This window comes from Monodelphis domestica, chromosome X (assembly GCF_027887165.1).
Source record: "Monodelphis domestica isolate mMonDom1 chromosome X, mMonDom1.pri, whole genome shotgun sequence".
Classification (NCBI taxonomy): domain Eukaryota; kingdom Metazoa; phylum Chordata; class Mammalia; order Didelphimorphia; family Didelphidae; genus Monodelphis; species Monodelphis domestica.
This window is the reverse complement of record NC_077235.1, coordinates 83,093,778-83,109,611: the sequence shown is the minus strand read 5'-3', so window position 1 is coordinate 83,109,611 and position 15,834 is coordinate 83,093,778. Positions and strand designations below refer to the sequence as shown.

Here is a 15,834-nt window from a genome sequence, read left to right as displayed (position 1 = left end):
ATGAGGGATGGGGACGATTAGTTAACGCTCAGTACATTGAGAACCAGGCCTAGAAATGGGAGGACTTGGGTTCAAATGTGGCCTCCAACACTTCCTAGCTGTGTAGCCCTGGACAAGTCACTTAAACCCAATTGCCTTGACCTTGCCACTTTTCTACCTTGGAACCTTTATTTAATATTGAATCTAAGATGGAAGGTGAGGGTTTAAAAAAATGTATTGGGGCAGCTAGGTAGCACAGTGGATGGAGGGCCAGGCCTGGAGTCAGGAGGTCCTGGGTTCAAATCTAGTCTCAGATATTTCCTAGGTGTATGAGCCTAGAGAAGTCACTTGACCCCCGTTGCCCAACCCTTACCATTCTTCTGCCTTGGAACCAGTACACAGATTGATTCTAAGATGGGAGGTGAGGGCTTTTCAAAACTATATTGTGATCTGTTTTATTGTCTTTTTATTTGTATTGTTCAGTATTTCCAACTACATCTTAGTCTGGTTCAAGCCACCCACACCTAGGAGTGTGGTGTGGCCCCATGCAACCCACAGGCTCAGTGTTTTACCACCTCAGCTGTGTGCACCACTCAAGCCTAGTATCCTTCCATCCCTCTGCTGAGAAGAGGAAGGCCTCTTTCATTCTCAGTTCCCCAGACTCCTGTTTGCTTTTTAGTTACTCACGTTAGCTCCTTGGACTGATCTTTTCATTTCTGTTGTTCTTGGTTTATTCTGGTTCTGCTCCCTTCATTCTTATCAGTTAAAATAGTTTCTCCCATGTTTCTCTAAAGCACTCTTACTTGTCACCTCGGACTGGACGATGCTACTCCATTGCATGCGTGTGCCAAGGGCCCTCCATGTGCTTGTTGTATTTCTCTTCTCCTCCAGGAGAATATAAGCTCCTTTGTGGGCAGGCTCCTTTTGTCTTGATATCTATATCACCAAGCAGAGTGCCTTTGCACACAGCTGATGCTTAATAATTGCTTATTGACTCTAATTTAAATGAAATAAGTGAAGTTGGCCTAGTAGTCCAGAATGAGCAGATTGTTTTCAAATTCAGAGAAAAGAGCCCTAAGATCATATTACAGACTCTCTGACAGGGAAGACGCCTAAGGGAAAAAGAGACTCAAAAAAGAAAATCTGGCCATCCAAACCTGAGGGATGTGAGATTAACGACATGTGAGTTGACTGAAGTCACTTCACAGGGACGTCTCCTAGAAGCTTAGATTCAAAAGGGACAGACATGAAAGATTGAAGCAGCAGCAAAAATCCATGACTAAAGAATACCAAAAAATGGTAGACCCGTTAGAAAGAATAAAGCCTAGAATAAGCCGAAAGTTTGAAACAATGCCAGAGGCAGCCAAAACAGCCCTTGTTTTTTCTAGATTTTTGGGCTTCATTATATTCTAGGAAAGAAAAGTAGCTTTTATAAACTCTGTGGGACCCTATCATTACTCTCTGTCCTGCTCAGCTCATGTCAGTCCCCCGGAGCAGGATTGCTGCTTATCTTTCCCTCAACTTCCTTCCTTCCTTCCTTCCTTCCTTCCTTCCTTCCTTCCTTCCTTCCTTCCTTCCTTCCTTCCTTCCTTCCTTCCTTCCTTCCTTCCTTCCTTCCTTCCTTCCTTCCTTCCTTCCTCCCTCCCTCCCTCCCTCCCTCCCTTCCTTCCTTCCTTCCTTCCTTCCTTCCTTCCTTCCTTCCTTCCTTCCTTCCTTCCCTCCCTCCCTTCCTCCCTTCTTCCCTTCCTTCCTTCTTTCCTTCCTTCCTTCCTTCCTTCCTTCCTTCCTTCCTTCCTTCCTTCCTTCCTTCCTTCCTTCCTTCCTTCCTTCCTTCCCTCCCTCCCTTCTTTCTTTCTTTCTTTCCTTCCTTCCTTCCTTCCCTCTCTCCCTTCCTTCCTTCCTTCCTCCCTCCCTCCCTCCCTCCCTTCCTTCCTTCCTTCCCTCCCTCTCTCCCTTCCTTCCTTCTTTCTTTCTTTCTTTCTTTCCTTCCTTCCTTCCTTCCTTCCTTCCTTCCTTCCTTCCTTCCTTCCCTCCCTCCCTCCCTCCCTCCCTCCCTCCTTTCTTCCTTCCTTCCTTCCCTCCTTCCTTTCCTCCTTCCTTCCTTCCTTCCTTCCTTCCTTCCTTCCTTCCTTCCTTCCTTCCTTCCTTCCTTCCTTCCTCCCTCCCTCCCTCCCTCCCTCCCTCCCTCCCTTCCTCTCTCTTGGTCAATACATGACTTGAAAATCTGAATGACCTCACTCATGTCCTTGTAGACAAGATAGAGAAATGTTTGAAACATGAGGTGCCTTTGGAGCTAGTTGAAAGAACACTAAAAGGGAGGGTTACTGAGTGCCTCGGTACGAGCTTGGAGCAAGGTCTCCAGTCGGGTGCCCCAGATCTGTGGCCATATTTTGGTCAAGATCTTTAACAACGCCTTGGTCAAAGACATTAGTGATGGGGTTTCCAATCCCACCACTAAAGAAAAAGTACAATCCACTTCCTGGTTCAACGATGGTTGGTGTCAGACTGTTGGAATAGCAATAGTAGTTCATTTTCTTATTTGGACAAATGTGTAATGGTGGGTTGCTTGTTCATAATGAAATGTTTCTATTCTCATTCAGGCAGGGGAAAACTCGATGTTCAGGCGTATCTAAAGCAATGGCAAGATGAGCTTCTTAAAAAAGAAGAAAACATTAAGGATTTACCCAGAATGAATCAGGTAGTTTCTCAACCCTTATTTTAGTGTGGGTGTGGGTGTGCGTTAGCCTGAGTTACAAACTTATCTGATGTGCTGGCTGTTATGTTTCCACAAATTACCAAATGAGTCTGGAGGAGTGGGAGCCCATGAGCTTTGCCAATGAATTTGCCTCTAGATTACTGCTTGTGCAAATTAGAACTGTTAAGAGGACTAATTAATAGAACCTTGGTACACCTCTGGGCAGCTAGATGGGGCTGCATTGGCTAGAGCTCTGGGAGCCTGGAGTGAGGCAGATTTATCCTCTTCAGTTCAAACCTGACCTCAGACATTTCCTAGCTGCATGAGGGCAAGTCGCTCCGCCTTGTTTGCCTCAGTTTCCTCCTCTGTAAAAGGAGCCAGAGAAAGCCATGGCAAAGCTCTCCAGTATCTTTGCCATGAAAACCCTAAAAGGGGTCACAGAGGGTTGGACATGACTAAAAAAATGACTGAACAATAGCCCCGACAAGGTAAATGTCTAGGACATCATTTATAACATATCTGGGCTTGTTGTCACTTTTCCAAGTGTTAGACACAATTACGGAGCGGCTATACTAACTTTCAGATTGCCTTTCTTAGCTATTTGGTATGGCAACCAAATGGCAATGCTAGTACCGTGTTGTTAGTTCTTATGATAACACCTGTAGCCACAAAGAGCACTCGTGTGGTTAGCTGAGGTTGCCAGATACCCCGGTGCCTTCTGTTTTCAGTTCTGGCAGGGTCACGGATTTGATTCTGGGCGTGCTCTACCGATGCCTGCCAGGCTCTCGTCTCCTTCACACTGAGTGGCAGGAGCAGTATCCTCATCTTCTCCAAACTAAACTCGAAGCAGGCAGGCACACCGTGGTAGAGGTCAGCGAATTTGGAGTGCTTCCCTGGAGCCCGAAGTATGGGCCCTGAGGGGAACCCAACAATCTGAGGTCCCCCGTGCCACAGAATGGCAGCATTGGAATTAGTGGCCATCTAGTCCTACAAAGCAGGCCCTTCCTCACCAAACCTGGCAAGCTCTGCCTACTAGTAGAATCATTCCATTTTTGAATGGTGCTCATCGTTAGGGGGGTCTTTACATTGAGCCTAAATTTGCACGTCTGCCCCTTGCCTGCTCCTGGGGCAGGAGATCTATCTGGGGATGATCCATGGCAGCCAAACTGAAGATTTTACGTGCACCTTGTGTATCGTACGTATGTAGTGTAGCTATTACAATTTGGTCTCCTCCATTGGCATGTGAGCTCCTTGAAAGCAGGGACCGGTTTTGCCTTCCTTTTTAACCCATGGCTTGGCATGTAGGAAGCTCTCTGATTGATTGATGTACATGTAGACAAGACTGTGTGGTGTAGTGGGGTGGAATCCCACTCCCATAGAGCCAGGGAGACCTGGGTTCGAATCCCCACTCTGACACTTACTGACTGTATGGCTCTTGTCAGGACCCTAGGCAGGTCTCCAGTTCTCCAAGTTGCAGAAAAGGCACTGCTCTACGCTGGTAGAGGAATTTCTCACATAGACAGGTATAGTAAGTGCCCCCAATGCTACAAGCTCTGTCCTTACCCTGAACTTTTGGTATCAGGCATACCTTCCACGAGCCATGTTCTAGGCCAAATCTCAGAGATACCTCTGAGGTCAGACTTGCCTCTCCGGCTTAGGCCCTCCAAGTTTCTCTTGTTTATTGCCTGTACTTTAGGCCTTTATCTCAAGGCAATCTGTGCCTCAGATTTAATTACTTGCTCCTTTCTTGGATCTCTCTCCTGTAAACTTCTGGATGTGTCACCAACTTTTCTTCCTCCTACCTTGCATAAATGAACCAATGAAAACGATTTCAGTACATACTTCGTGCCAAGCACTGAAGCCACAAATAGAAATGCAAAACAGTCTCCGATCCCAAGGAGCTCACAGCCTAATTGGAAGCAACAACACACAAAGGAGGGAGCAGCTGGAGTGCAGGTGGCAAGGCCCAAAGCCCCTTACTGTGAAGCAGCAAAGCAGATGGCAATACATTTTCTTTTGTGCCATTTCCATTGATTACAAATTGTATCTGCTTCCATTTGATGTCACCCAGGACCCTCTTTCTGGGGTCCACAGGAGCCGTGGCTCCTGAGGACACAAGGATTACGTGCTCCCCAGTATCTTTGACTTGGTGGGTGGATGCAGGCGTTCTTCCCCCTCCTCCTTCCTTTGTAGTTTAAATCCCATTTGAGTAGATTTGCAAGACTCCAGACAAATACATTTTTGAAAATTCAGAATTTAATAAACACTAAAAATAACATGAATATTTCCATATACAAAATGGAACAGAAAAAGAGGATTATAGGTAAAGCCATGAATCTATCACATACAGCTTGCTTTTTGTAAAGTAAGTAATAATTATAATAGCATAATTAGTAATAATATAATAAAATTTTCTAATTAATACAACACTTTGCTTTCAGAGCTTCTCTGACTGTGTTTCCTCCTGAATTTCCTTCTCTTCTGTCCATTTTTATGATGCTTCCATGGCCGTGTTGGGGGGTGGGTGGTAGTATTATTGCTAGCCTCACCCCCTTCCTCCCAACTTTGCCCCCCAAAGAAAAAGAGAAAACCACAGTTGGTTTTCTTTTTAAACCCTTGCCTTCTGTCTTAGAATTGATACTAGGTATCAGTTCCAAGGTAGAAGAGCTGTTAAGGAGTAGGCATTTAGGGTAAGTGACTTGCCCAGGGTCACACAGTTAGGAAGTACCTGACACCAGATTTGGACCAGGGTCCTCCTGATTCCAGGCCTGGCACACTATCCACTATGCGACCTAGCTGCCCCCCCAACACAGACCCTGTAACAAATCTGCTTAGTCAAGCAAAACATATTTTCACATTTGGACATTGGCCATGTCCAGAAATGTGTGTCTCATTCTTCAGCCTGAGCCCTCACCTCTCTATCTCAGGAGGTGGGTAGCTTGCCTCATCATTGGGTCCCCAGAATCGTGGTTGATCATTGACTTGATCAGAGTTTGTAAGTCTTTCAATTTTTTTCTTTTATAAAAAATTTTCTTTTTTCCAATTATATGTTAAAAACAATTTTTAGCAGTCTTCTTTTTTTTTTAAACCCTCACCTTCCGTCTTGGAATCAATCCTGTGTATTGGTTCCAAGGCAGAAGAGTGGTATGGGCTAGGCAATGGGGGTCAAGTGACTTGCCCAGGGTCACCCAGCTGGGAAGTATCTGAGGCCAGATTTGAACCCAGGATCTCCCATCTCTAGGCCTGGCTCTCGATCCACTGAGCCACTCAGCTGCTCCCTAACAGTCTTCTTTCAAAATTTTGAGTTCTGAGTTCTCTCCCTCCCTCAGTATTTTCTTTAGTGGTGTTCTTATTTCATAACTCGTTCTCCCGGTTCTGCTCACTTGAGTCTGCGTCAGTGCATCCAAGCCTTCCTAGAGCAGACCCATGCGTTCTTACTAGCCTGTCATGGTTCCGTTCTCAACACGCCATCTTCCAAACCAACTGCTCCCTTCCCAGACACCTTTTTTCCCTTCTTGCCCATGTTTTGAGTGAGCAGCAGTAAAGACAATCCCTCCTACCGCCTCCGCATCTCAGCCAAGGCTTTGTCATCTTCGAAAATGTTTCCAGTACCATTTGTGCCCACACGAGTCCCGGGAAGTGGGGAGCAGTTGTATATTTGGATGAGGCCTGGTCTGTGATCATTACCAATTTCAGAATGGGAAACACCACAGACTCGGAGACGAGTGGGAGCTCCGAGGGAAGCGCTTGCACTTTTTTAACACCGTTCATGAGGGTGGTTTTATGAGTTGCTTTCTGATGAATAAACTTTTGTGGGAATTCTCTGTCGTGAGTTAACATTCACAAATGATATAAAAATGCCTCTGGTTCATCTCCTTTCCTAGTGCCTGCCTTCCAGTATCTCCGCTTTATTACACTCCACCCACAACCTTCATAAAAAGGGCGCTTATTTGTGCAAAGGTATTTATAGCTTTATGGAATAGGGAGAAACTGGAAGGAAGCCCAACACCGCACCACTGGGGAAAGGCCAAGCCAACTCCAGCACGTCACTGCTATGGAGACTATATCACCACGAAGAATAACAAATGCACAGAGGGTAGAGACATCTGGAAATGTCTATACAAAAATATTGTGGCCTGAAAGCAGCAAGGCCACACCCAGTGAAACTATGCATAGGCCAGAAACCATCGTATACATCTATTCACATTTACAACCATGAGGCTCAGGGAAAAGTCGAAGTTTTAGTTGCTAATAATTCGACATTGTGGACATTTAGAAGTTGGGGGTTTTGTTCGTGTTGATTAAACACAACTTCTTTTTAAAGCGGCCTGTCAGCCCCTTAATAGACAAATTCATAAAGTCATTCTTCCTGTTAAACATGATGACTGAGGCAGCTAGGGAATACAATGGATAGAGCCTATTGTCAGGAGGATCTGGGTTCAAATCTGGCCTTAGACACTTCCTAGCTGTGTGATCCTGAGCATGCCCAGCCCTTACCACTCTTCTGTCTTAGAACTGATACTTAGTATGGATTCTAAGACATAGGGTGAGGGATTTTTGAACAGTCCAGCATATCTGTGCTGGGCATTTGGGGCAGCTGGAGAAATAATGTCATCCTCTTGCCAAGGCCATGATGATTCCCATGAGTCTCACAAAGCTCCTGATCGGTGCTTTCATGGATACATATTAACTGGACTAACGTGCTTCTCCCTTTCTTCTCGAATGTAAGCTCCTTGTGGGAAGGGACTCTTGCATTTTTGTTTTCCTGTCTACAGTGCCTAGAGTAGTCCCCCAAACAGCCGATTTTTCATAAATGTGCCAGGATAGAAGAACCAGCTAACAACCAACCATGAGGAAGTGAGTGGAAGATACCTGGGAGATACACATTTCTAGCCTGTAATAGTCAGATGTCTGGGACGTTTTCAACGCCGATTTATGTGACTCAGGTTTATTAATTCCCCTTGTTTTTGACACCATAATCACTTCTCAACATGTCCCCACCGCCCTCCCCCCAACATAAGGCCCCCTTTATAATAAAGAAAAGCGGTTAAAACCGATTTACTAAAGAAGTGGATATTCTACCGTCCACTTCTGTGCTCTCCTACCTCTCTACCAAGAGCAGAGAAATGGGGTTCACCATCTGTTCTCCCAGACCAGAATTGATTGTTTCACTGAACCCAAGAGTGACTTCCTGCTTAGTGTTCATATTACTGTTGTTTGTCTCCATCTTCGCCATGACTGGTGGTTCTAAGTGAATCCCTCCTTCGGTTTATTCAGCAATTGGTGATCAATCAGCATTGATGTTTTGATAGAAATTCCATGCTCTACTTCATAGCGGTGTGCTTCCCCAAATAAGTCTGGGCTATTCAGGCGCCATGCTTGCTTCATATCTCCTAGGTCCAGTTTATTCAGCTCTCGAAGACCTTCTATAACTTGTTCCATGGTCATCCTGAAGAGGAAGAGTTATACCAGGCCATTGCAGTTGTAACCAACCTCCTGCTAAGGATGGAAGAAGTGGGGAGAAGACTGCACAACCCAACGTCACCAGCCAAAAAGAAGGCCAGTGACACTGACACTGCTGTCGCTGCCGGCACCACCGCTGAGACAGCCAAGGAGCCCACCCCACTTAAAGAGGAACACCAGTGGTCTTTTTCATTTGAGCAGATCCTTGCATCATTGTTAAATGAGCCTGTGATAGTGAGGTTTTTTGAAAAACCAGTAGATGTCCAAGCCAAGTTAGCAGATGCAAAAACCTCCCAGTTGAGTTCTAGAACCCGGATGTAATTTACCAGTGTGGAATCCATTTTTACCAAGGATTGCCTAAAGTTTACCAGGGTCCATCTAGCTCGTTCCCCACGATCCCTGGGAGCAAGCCTCAGGGATTTCGCTTTATGTGGCACAGGTCTATTTGAAGGAAACCAAGGTGCCCCAAAGCACAATTTCATTCTTCCTTATACTAGTCTTCACTTTCAGTGACAGCACTTTTTCTATAACCTCTTAGTCCATATGCACTATCGTAAGAAATCCAGTTCATGTCACCCCTAGAGGGCGCCACCAAACCACTCAGTAAAAAAAAATGACTTCCTAGTAGATGCCTATGACATAGTGTTGGTTGTATTTGGATCCTAGTGATGCTGCTTTGTCAGATTGACAGACCTTTGTTCTGAATTCTGGATGTGCGCGTGCCTCAGTCTTGTGTCCAAGTGCTTTAGAGAACAGAGCCCTTTGAGCCTTAATTGTCCAAGGAGCGTTGCCATTCCTTCCGAGCCTTTGTCTCCAAGTCTTAGCTGAGTGACTAGAGTTCTTCTTTTTTTTTAGCTTATCCAATATTATCTTCTGATGATTGGCTCCAGAGGGACTTCCTACATTGGTCCAGTACCAAAGCCGTCTCTCTTCCTTCCTGCATCCTTATGGCAGTATGGTGTAATGGACAGAGTTGGCCCAGGAGAGTCTTGCCTCTGACACATACTGGCTGTGTGACCCAAGGCAAATCACTTAGCCTCTCCACATTCTAGGGCAGCTCTAAGATGCAGAGGAGATGTTGGCCTCATTGGTAGAGGTGTTCTTCTTGCTTGGCAACTTCCCATACCAATGAAATGACAGGTCCAGCCCCTGTCCCATGTTTCCAGCCTTGAAGTCCAGCATTAATTTCCCAGTAGCCATACAGAATCGAGAGGAGGAAGAGACAGACTGGTATCTTTGATCTAAATGATGAAGAGATTGTCTCAGGAAGCATCTGGGAGCCCCTTCCAGGACTTTGAACTTTGCTGATTAGAAAGGGGAGCTGGTCAGAGTTTGATTCACCTGCTTTGGGGGCCGTGAGGGACCGAGTTATTGACAGACATCTGAGAGCACAGGCAGCGTCCCACTTTTGTTCCCAAGACCAAGAGCAATCAGATTAGCTGTGTGACTGGGGACAAATCTCTTATCCTCCCTAGACCTTTGTTTCTTCGTCCATACAATAATGGAATTGGACGAAATGATCTCAGAGGACCCATTTAGCTCTGAGATTCTAGGATTCTGGCTCTGCTGCTGAGGGAGAAGAACTTTCTTTTTTAATCTTGTGTTTCTGCCTTTTGCCCTTGCATTCCCTCCATTTCCCAGCGAATCCTCTCTCCCCAGCAGAGAGCCATCCCTTCCATCAAAGAAGAAAAAGGAGTAGGAGAAACCCAAGTCCCGCAAAATGAATCCCCATAAACTAGCTAGTTTGTATGCAAAATGACCAGCGTCCACTTCAAACATGGCACCCTTAGCAGATGAACTTCGATGGTCTCACATTATCCCGTTTCTAGTTGTGAAAGTGAAAGCCCTTTGAAATTGGAAAGATCAAAGCCGTGCTAAGCCGTGCTCATCCTGTTTTCCCTGCCTTCATTGGCCCTGACGAGGCTTATTCTTCTTCCATAATCAGTCATTAGAATGATCTATCCTTGAAGAGCTTCAGTCTAGGCCAGTTCATATATTCAAAGGGCAAAAAAAAGTACTAATCCTAGCTGATGCTTTACGGTTTGCCAAATGCTTTCTCAGTTGGGCCTCAAAAAAGCCCTGAGAAGTTGGTCCTGCAGATATCATCCCCATTTTTCAAATGAGACTAAGACTTCGAGATACCCCCATGGTTGTATGGACACTCAGATCCAGGGCTTCCCGACACCCATACTAATCTGTCCTGTCCACTACACTAGATAGCACCATGTGTGGCTCTCCAGTAAGGGTACCAGTGTGGGTCAAGCCAACACTCAGTGCACGGGGCCCTGAATCCAGAATGCTTTGGAATGGCATCTCCTTTTCAGGAAGCTTCGATTTCCAACTAAGTCGCGTTCATATCTATTTCTTCTCAATAGGCCAGAATAAGTAGCTGGCCTCCTAAAACCCCCCTTAGTGTGATTTGGAAGAACCCTTTCTGGGACAACACCTTTAAAATGTGCTCGAGCCTGTCTTACCAAAGAAGTCGCAGCTTAGAAACAAAACAACAAGGATACAATCAGCTTTGCTTCCTTCAGAAGTAAGGTTTGTTACAACATTCCCAGCTTTTAGAATCTAGTTAATGATGTCCCTGAAAAAATCCTGACCCAGCATTGCACAATGATTATCAAACTGAAGTGACATTCCGGGCCCTATTGTATACTTTTTCAATGAATTGTCTTTGCAAACACACACACACACACACACACACACACACACGAAAGCATCTATTCATCTTTGTTATAATGATGTCTTGTGGAAGATTACTGTGTATTCTCTTTTAGCCTAAATTCTGTGGGATTGAATAAGTGAAGAGATTATAAATGCAAGTTTAAAGGACAGGTGGTTTATTTTTGGAATTTGTATGAAAAATACGTTGAACAAAATACAGTAGGGGAAGCTTGTAGCATCAAAACCAAACGTATGTGGGAAATCTTATTAAATATATTCTTTAAAATGCCTTTTACTGTTGTTATTAGACTCAGAGTATGTTGACTTGTATAAATTCAAAACAGAAATGAAAAACGGAGTGCTTCTCTGTGGTCACTGGGTGTGTGTCCACATTCTGTATCATCCTTCATTCAGGTACTTCATAGGCAGTGATGGTCCAGTGAAAAGAGCACTGGCTCTGGAGTCAGAGGACCTGGGTTCTAATCTCATTTCTGATGCTTATTACCTGTGTAATATTAGGCGAGTCACTGCTTTTTCTGGGCCCCAGTTTCCTCTGCTAGAGCTCAATTTAGAAGCCCTTCCAGCTCTAAATCCATAATCCCATGATCAGGGTTCAAGATGTTTGGGTTTGGGGGTGGATGTTTTTTAGCATTGGTTTTCTCAGGGCCTCTCCTGGAGAAGGAGAAGGAAAGAGATAGATTGGTCACTTTCTTCAAAAGTCATATATAAAAGCCTCAAGACAACAAGTGCCTACTGGATAGAGTCCTGGGCCTGGCGTCAAGAATACTCATCTTCCTGAGTTCAAATCCAATCTCGGACACTTCCTAGCTGTGTGACCCTGGGTGAGTCCCTTCACCTTGTTTGCTTCACTCTCCTCTATACAATGAGCTGGGGAAGGAAATGGCAAACTACTTCAGTATCTCCACCAAGAAAATCCCAAATGGGGTCACGGGAGAGTCAGAAATGACTGAAAAACAACTGAACCACCACCACCACCACCACCACAATATTGCAAAAGGCCCTGTGCCACTAGATACAAAGAAAGGGATAAAAGGCCCCTGCCCTTGAGAACTCACATTCTAATGAGGGAGACCACAGACAAATCATTATGTACATGGAAGATTAACAAGGTGCCCCCAAAGTCTTAGTGCAGTTTTAAACTTTAGTAGACTCACAGGAAATCCGAGATACAGAATACAAGGAAGGTTATCTCAGAGAGAAGGAACCTGGGAGGAAAGGGGAGGAACCAGGGAAAGTGGCCTGCAGGGGGGATTTGAACTGATCCTTTGAAGGAAGCCCTGGTAGCCAAGAGATATTGCTGAAGAGGAAGCATTCTGAACACAGAGATGGGAAATGGAGTGGCATGTGTGAAGAACAACAGAGACCAGTGTTGCTGGATCACAGAATATCTGGAGGGAATCAAGAGTAGGAAGACTGTAAAGCTAGGAAGGGAATCAGACTGTGAATGCCATTAAAAACCCAACAGAATCAGGGGGCAGCTGGGTAGCTCAGTGGATTGAGAACCAGGCCTAGAGACGGGAGGTCCTAGGTTCAAATCTGGCCTCAGACACTTCCTAGCTGTGTGACCCTGGGCAAGTCACTTGACCCCCATTGCCTAGCCCTTACCACTCTTCTGCCTTGGAGCCAATACACAGTATTGACTCCAAGATGGAAGGTGAGGGTTTTAAAAAAACCCAACAGAATCACTATGGATGTCAATTTCCTTTTCTTTATGTGGGGGTTGAGCTAGATGGCCTCGGAGGCCCCTTCCAACCCTAAATCCAGGACCCTATGATCAGGGCTCAGGTTGTTTTGATTTGGTTTCATTTCATTTTTAACCTCCATTCTCAGAATCACAGACTCATGGATTTGGAAGCCATCCAGTCCAACCTTCACTAAAAGAAGTGGTTGTCTGGCCTTTCCTCTAAGACCTCTAGAGACCCTACGAGTGGAGAAGAGTCTATTACTCTCCATTTCAACCTTGGATAGTTGATAGTTAGGAAGTTTTTCTTTCTACCAAGCTTAAACTAAATCTGCCTCTCTGCAATTTCTGATTGTTCATACTGCCCTCTGGGGCAAAACAGAACAAGTCCAATTCCCCTTCCAGATGAGGATCTTTGAAATACTTGCAGGCAGCTATCATGAAATGGTGAGTATAAAAAGCATTGCGACATATCACCAACTTTCAGATTGCCTGGGAGAGTCCATGTATATCTAGAAAAGGAGGTCACTTCTAATATACTGGGATTTTAGTGACTATGTCCCTTCTAGAATAAAAGCTTACTGGAGTCCCAAATATCCCAATTTCATTTCCTCTCACCATTCCCCCAGAAGTGGAAGGACTCTCCTAGTGATATGTAGCAATGTTTCCCTGCTTTTTTGTGTGCTCATAAATTGCAGGTGACACATAATAGCTGGAGGCTGTCATCTATCTTCCTCTTTCAGGATTAACCTTTGGTTAATGCTGTGGAAAAGAACCAGGTTCGATCTTAGGCCTGGGGGTGGGAGGGGTGAGAAGTTAAGTCCTCTACTCAATCTCCTTCCCATTCTCCTGGTCATTATTTATTCCCTTTTGTAGACAGAAATAGGGTTTTTTTTTATAATATTTTTCTCCAGTTACATGTAAAAAATTTTTAACATTAATTTTTTTTAATTTTGAATTCCAAATTCTCTCCCTCCCTCCTCTCCCCTCCCTGAGACAGTAAGCAATCTGATGTAGATTTTACATGTACAATTGTGGGAAACATTTTTCCATAATAGTCATTTTGTGGAAGAAAACTCAACCAAAGAAATGAAGAAAGAAAATTAAATATAGTATGCTTCAATCTGCATTTAGATTCTACCAGCTCTTTCTCTGGAGGTGGATGGTATTTTTCATCACGAGTCCTCTGGGATTGCCTTGGATGGCTGAATTACTGAGAATTAACTAAGCCTTTTGTAGTTGATCATCATACAGTTTTGCTGTTACTGTGTGTGGTGTTCTGGTTCTGCTCACTTCACTCTGTATCAGTTCATGTAAGTCTTTCCAGGTTTTTTGAAATAGAACAATTGTAAAAGTTAGGAAGGTCTTTTAAGAAACTTGTTTTCCACTCTTGCTATAAAGATGTGTGTTTGCACTTCATCAATACAGAGCTAAAACCATTTCCATATTGGTTTAAATGATCTCACAGCTGTCTCAGTTGAAGTAATCCCAGTTCATCCATCTTCTATTTTATATCTAGTGTATGTCCAGTTCTCAAAGTATTCAGCTTTTAATATGAACATAATTTTATTGGGCCTTTTAAAGTTAAAGAACGTTCCCCCAAAATTACCCACCCCTGGATTTATGTGAGCCATTTGCAGAACACTCACCACATGTGTCTGTCAGGGGTATCGTAAGTCTTTTGAGGGTCTAATATAAAAGATTTACACTTGAGATGGGTACTTTTATTTCTAATTATGGCCATTCAGCTTTTCTATTACAGATTCTTGTGCCTGGGGTGCTGCAAAGCATTCTGGTTCATATTCAAGTCTGATCAGGGACGCTGATTTCTGATGGGTTCACCAGTCAGTCACAGTTATGGGCCAGTTACTCAAAGGGATCCTGCTAGAGCAGAAACCAGATCCTGACTGAGCCAGGTCCTGCTTGGGATCAGCTGTCACAGTCCATCTCCTTGATAGTAATCCAAAATAGTCACAGTCTTCTGGAATCAATATCTTGTGTGGGAGAGATAATGGTAGGGAAATACCCAAAAAGGGACACAAAAGAGAGAGGAACTAGAAATGCAACCCTACCCAAGCAATTGCTAAAAAGAGAAGATGATCATTTAATCTCTCAACAAGAAAGCGGGGCGGGAGGGGGGGGGACAGTAATGTGAGAAGACAAGAATATAAGCAGTGGAGGGAAGGAACTAGAATGAGGTGTAGGAGACTCTCTCTTTGGGAGGGGAAATTAAAGAATGTTCCCATAACAGAGGAAAAGGCGAGTTTCCTATCTGTGGTAAGATACTGGATTATAATGGGTTCTATCAGGAAGGAATTTGGATAATAGAAGACTACCTTCCCTAGGAAAGTCTTCTCTTCCAAGACTATACCCCATCCCAGTAGAGAGAATCTGAGTCCAGGTGGTAAGTGGAATCAAAGATGGAATAAGTTGGACATCCTAGTGGTGAATGATCATGGTAAAAGTAAGGAACGGGATAATAGTTTACTTAGAAAGCTCTAGCAGGCCAGCAAAGAAACATGGCTACTAGCAGAAAATTGGCAAAAACACGTGTTTCTAAATATCAGCAAAATCCAGGAGGAAATAATAGAAAAAGAAACCTTTTTCAAAATAAGTACAAAGGGATCAGCTAGTTAGCACAGTGGATAAAGAGTCAGGCTTGGAGTCAGGAGAACCTGGGCTCAGATACTCCTACCTGTGTGACCCTGAGCAAGTCACTTAACTCCCATTGCCTAGACCTTTCTACTCTTCTGTCTTAGTATTGATTTGAAGACAAAAGGTAAAGATTTGGGGGTTTTGTTTGTTTTTTTGTTTTTAACCAATTACTTGTAGCAAATTGCCACATAAGTTTTCTGAAGTTATATGACCCAGTTTCCCTTCTTCCCTTTCCTTCCCCCTCCTGGAGCTGGCAAGCAATTCAATCTGGATCATATGTGTATTAGCATGCAAAACATATTTCCATATTGTCCATTTTTATAAGTAGATAATCGTATAAAACCAAAACCTCAAATAAATAAGTAAAAAATCATCTGCTTTCATCTGCATTCTGATTCCTGCAGTTCTTTCTCTGGAGGTGAAGAGCATTCTTTGTCATAAGGCCCTCAGAACTGACCCGGATCATTGCATTGCTGAGAGTAGCCAAGTTTCACAGTTGATCATCATCCAATATAGCTGTTACTATGTACAAGGTTCTCCTGGTTCTGCTTATTTCACTCTGCATCAGTTCACATAGACCTTCCCAGCTCTTTCTGAAATCATCCTGTTCACCATCATTTCTCCCAGCACTATAGTATTCCATCACCATCATATACCACAATTTGTTCAGTCA

At 44.1% G+C, this 15,834-nt stretch overlaps 1 protein-coding gene across 1 annotated transcript in view; it reads left to right on the top strand.

Annotated features, from left to right (window-relative positions):
- TBC1D8B (TBC1 domain family member 8B) overlaps positions 1-11,094 on the top strand; it is a 112,975-nt gene extending 101,881 nt beyond the window's left edge. Inside the window, exons 20-21 of the mRNA XM_007507027.3 lie at positions 2,580-2,677; positions 8,072-11,094. Of these exons, the coding sequence (XP_007507089.2) occupies positions 2,580-2,677; positions 8,072-8,458 (485 nt within the window). The 3' untranslated portion in view covers positions 8,459-11,094. The remainder of the gene's footprint in view (positions 1-2,579; positions 2,678-8,071) is intronic.
- The last annotated feature ends 4,740 nt before the right edge of the window (positions 11,095-15,834 follow it).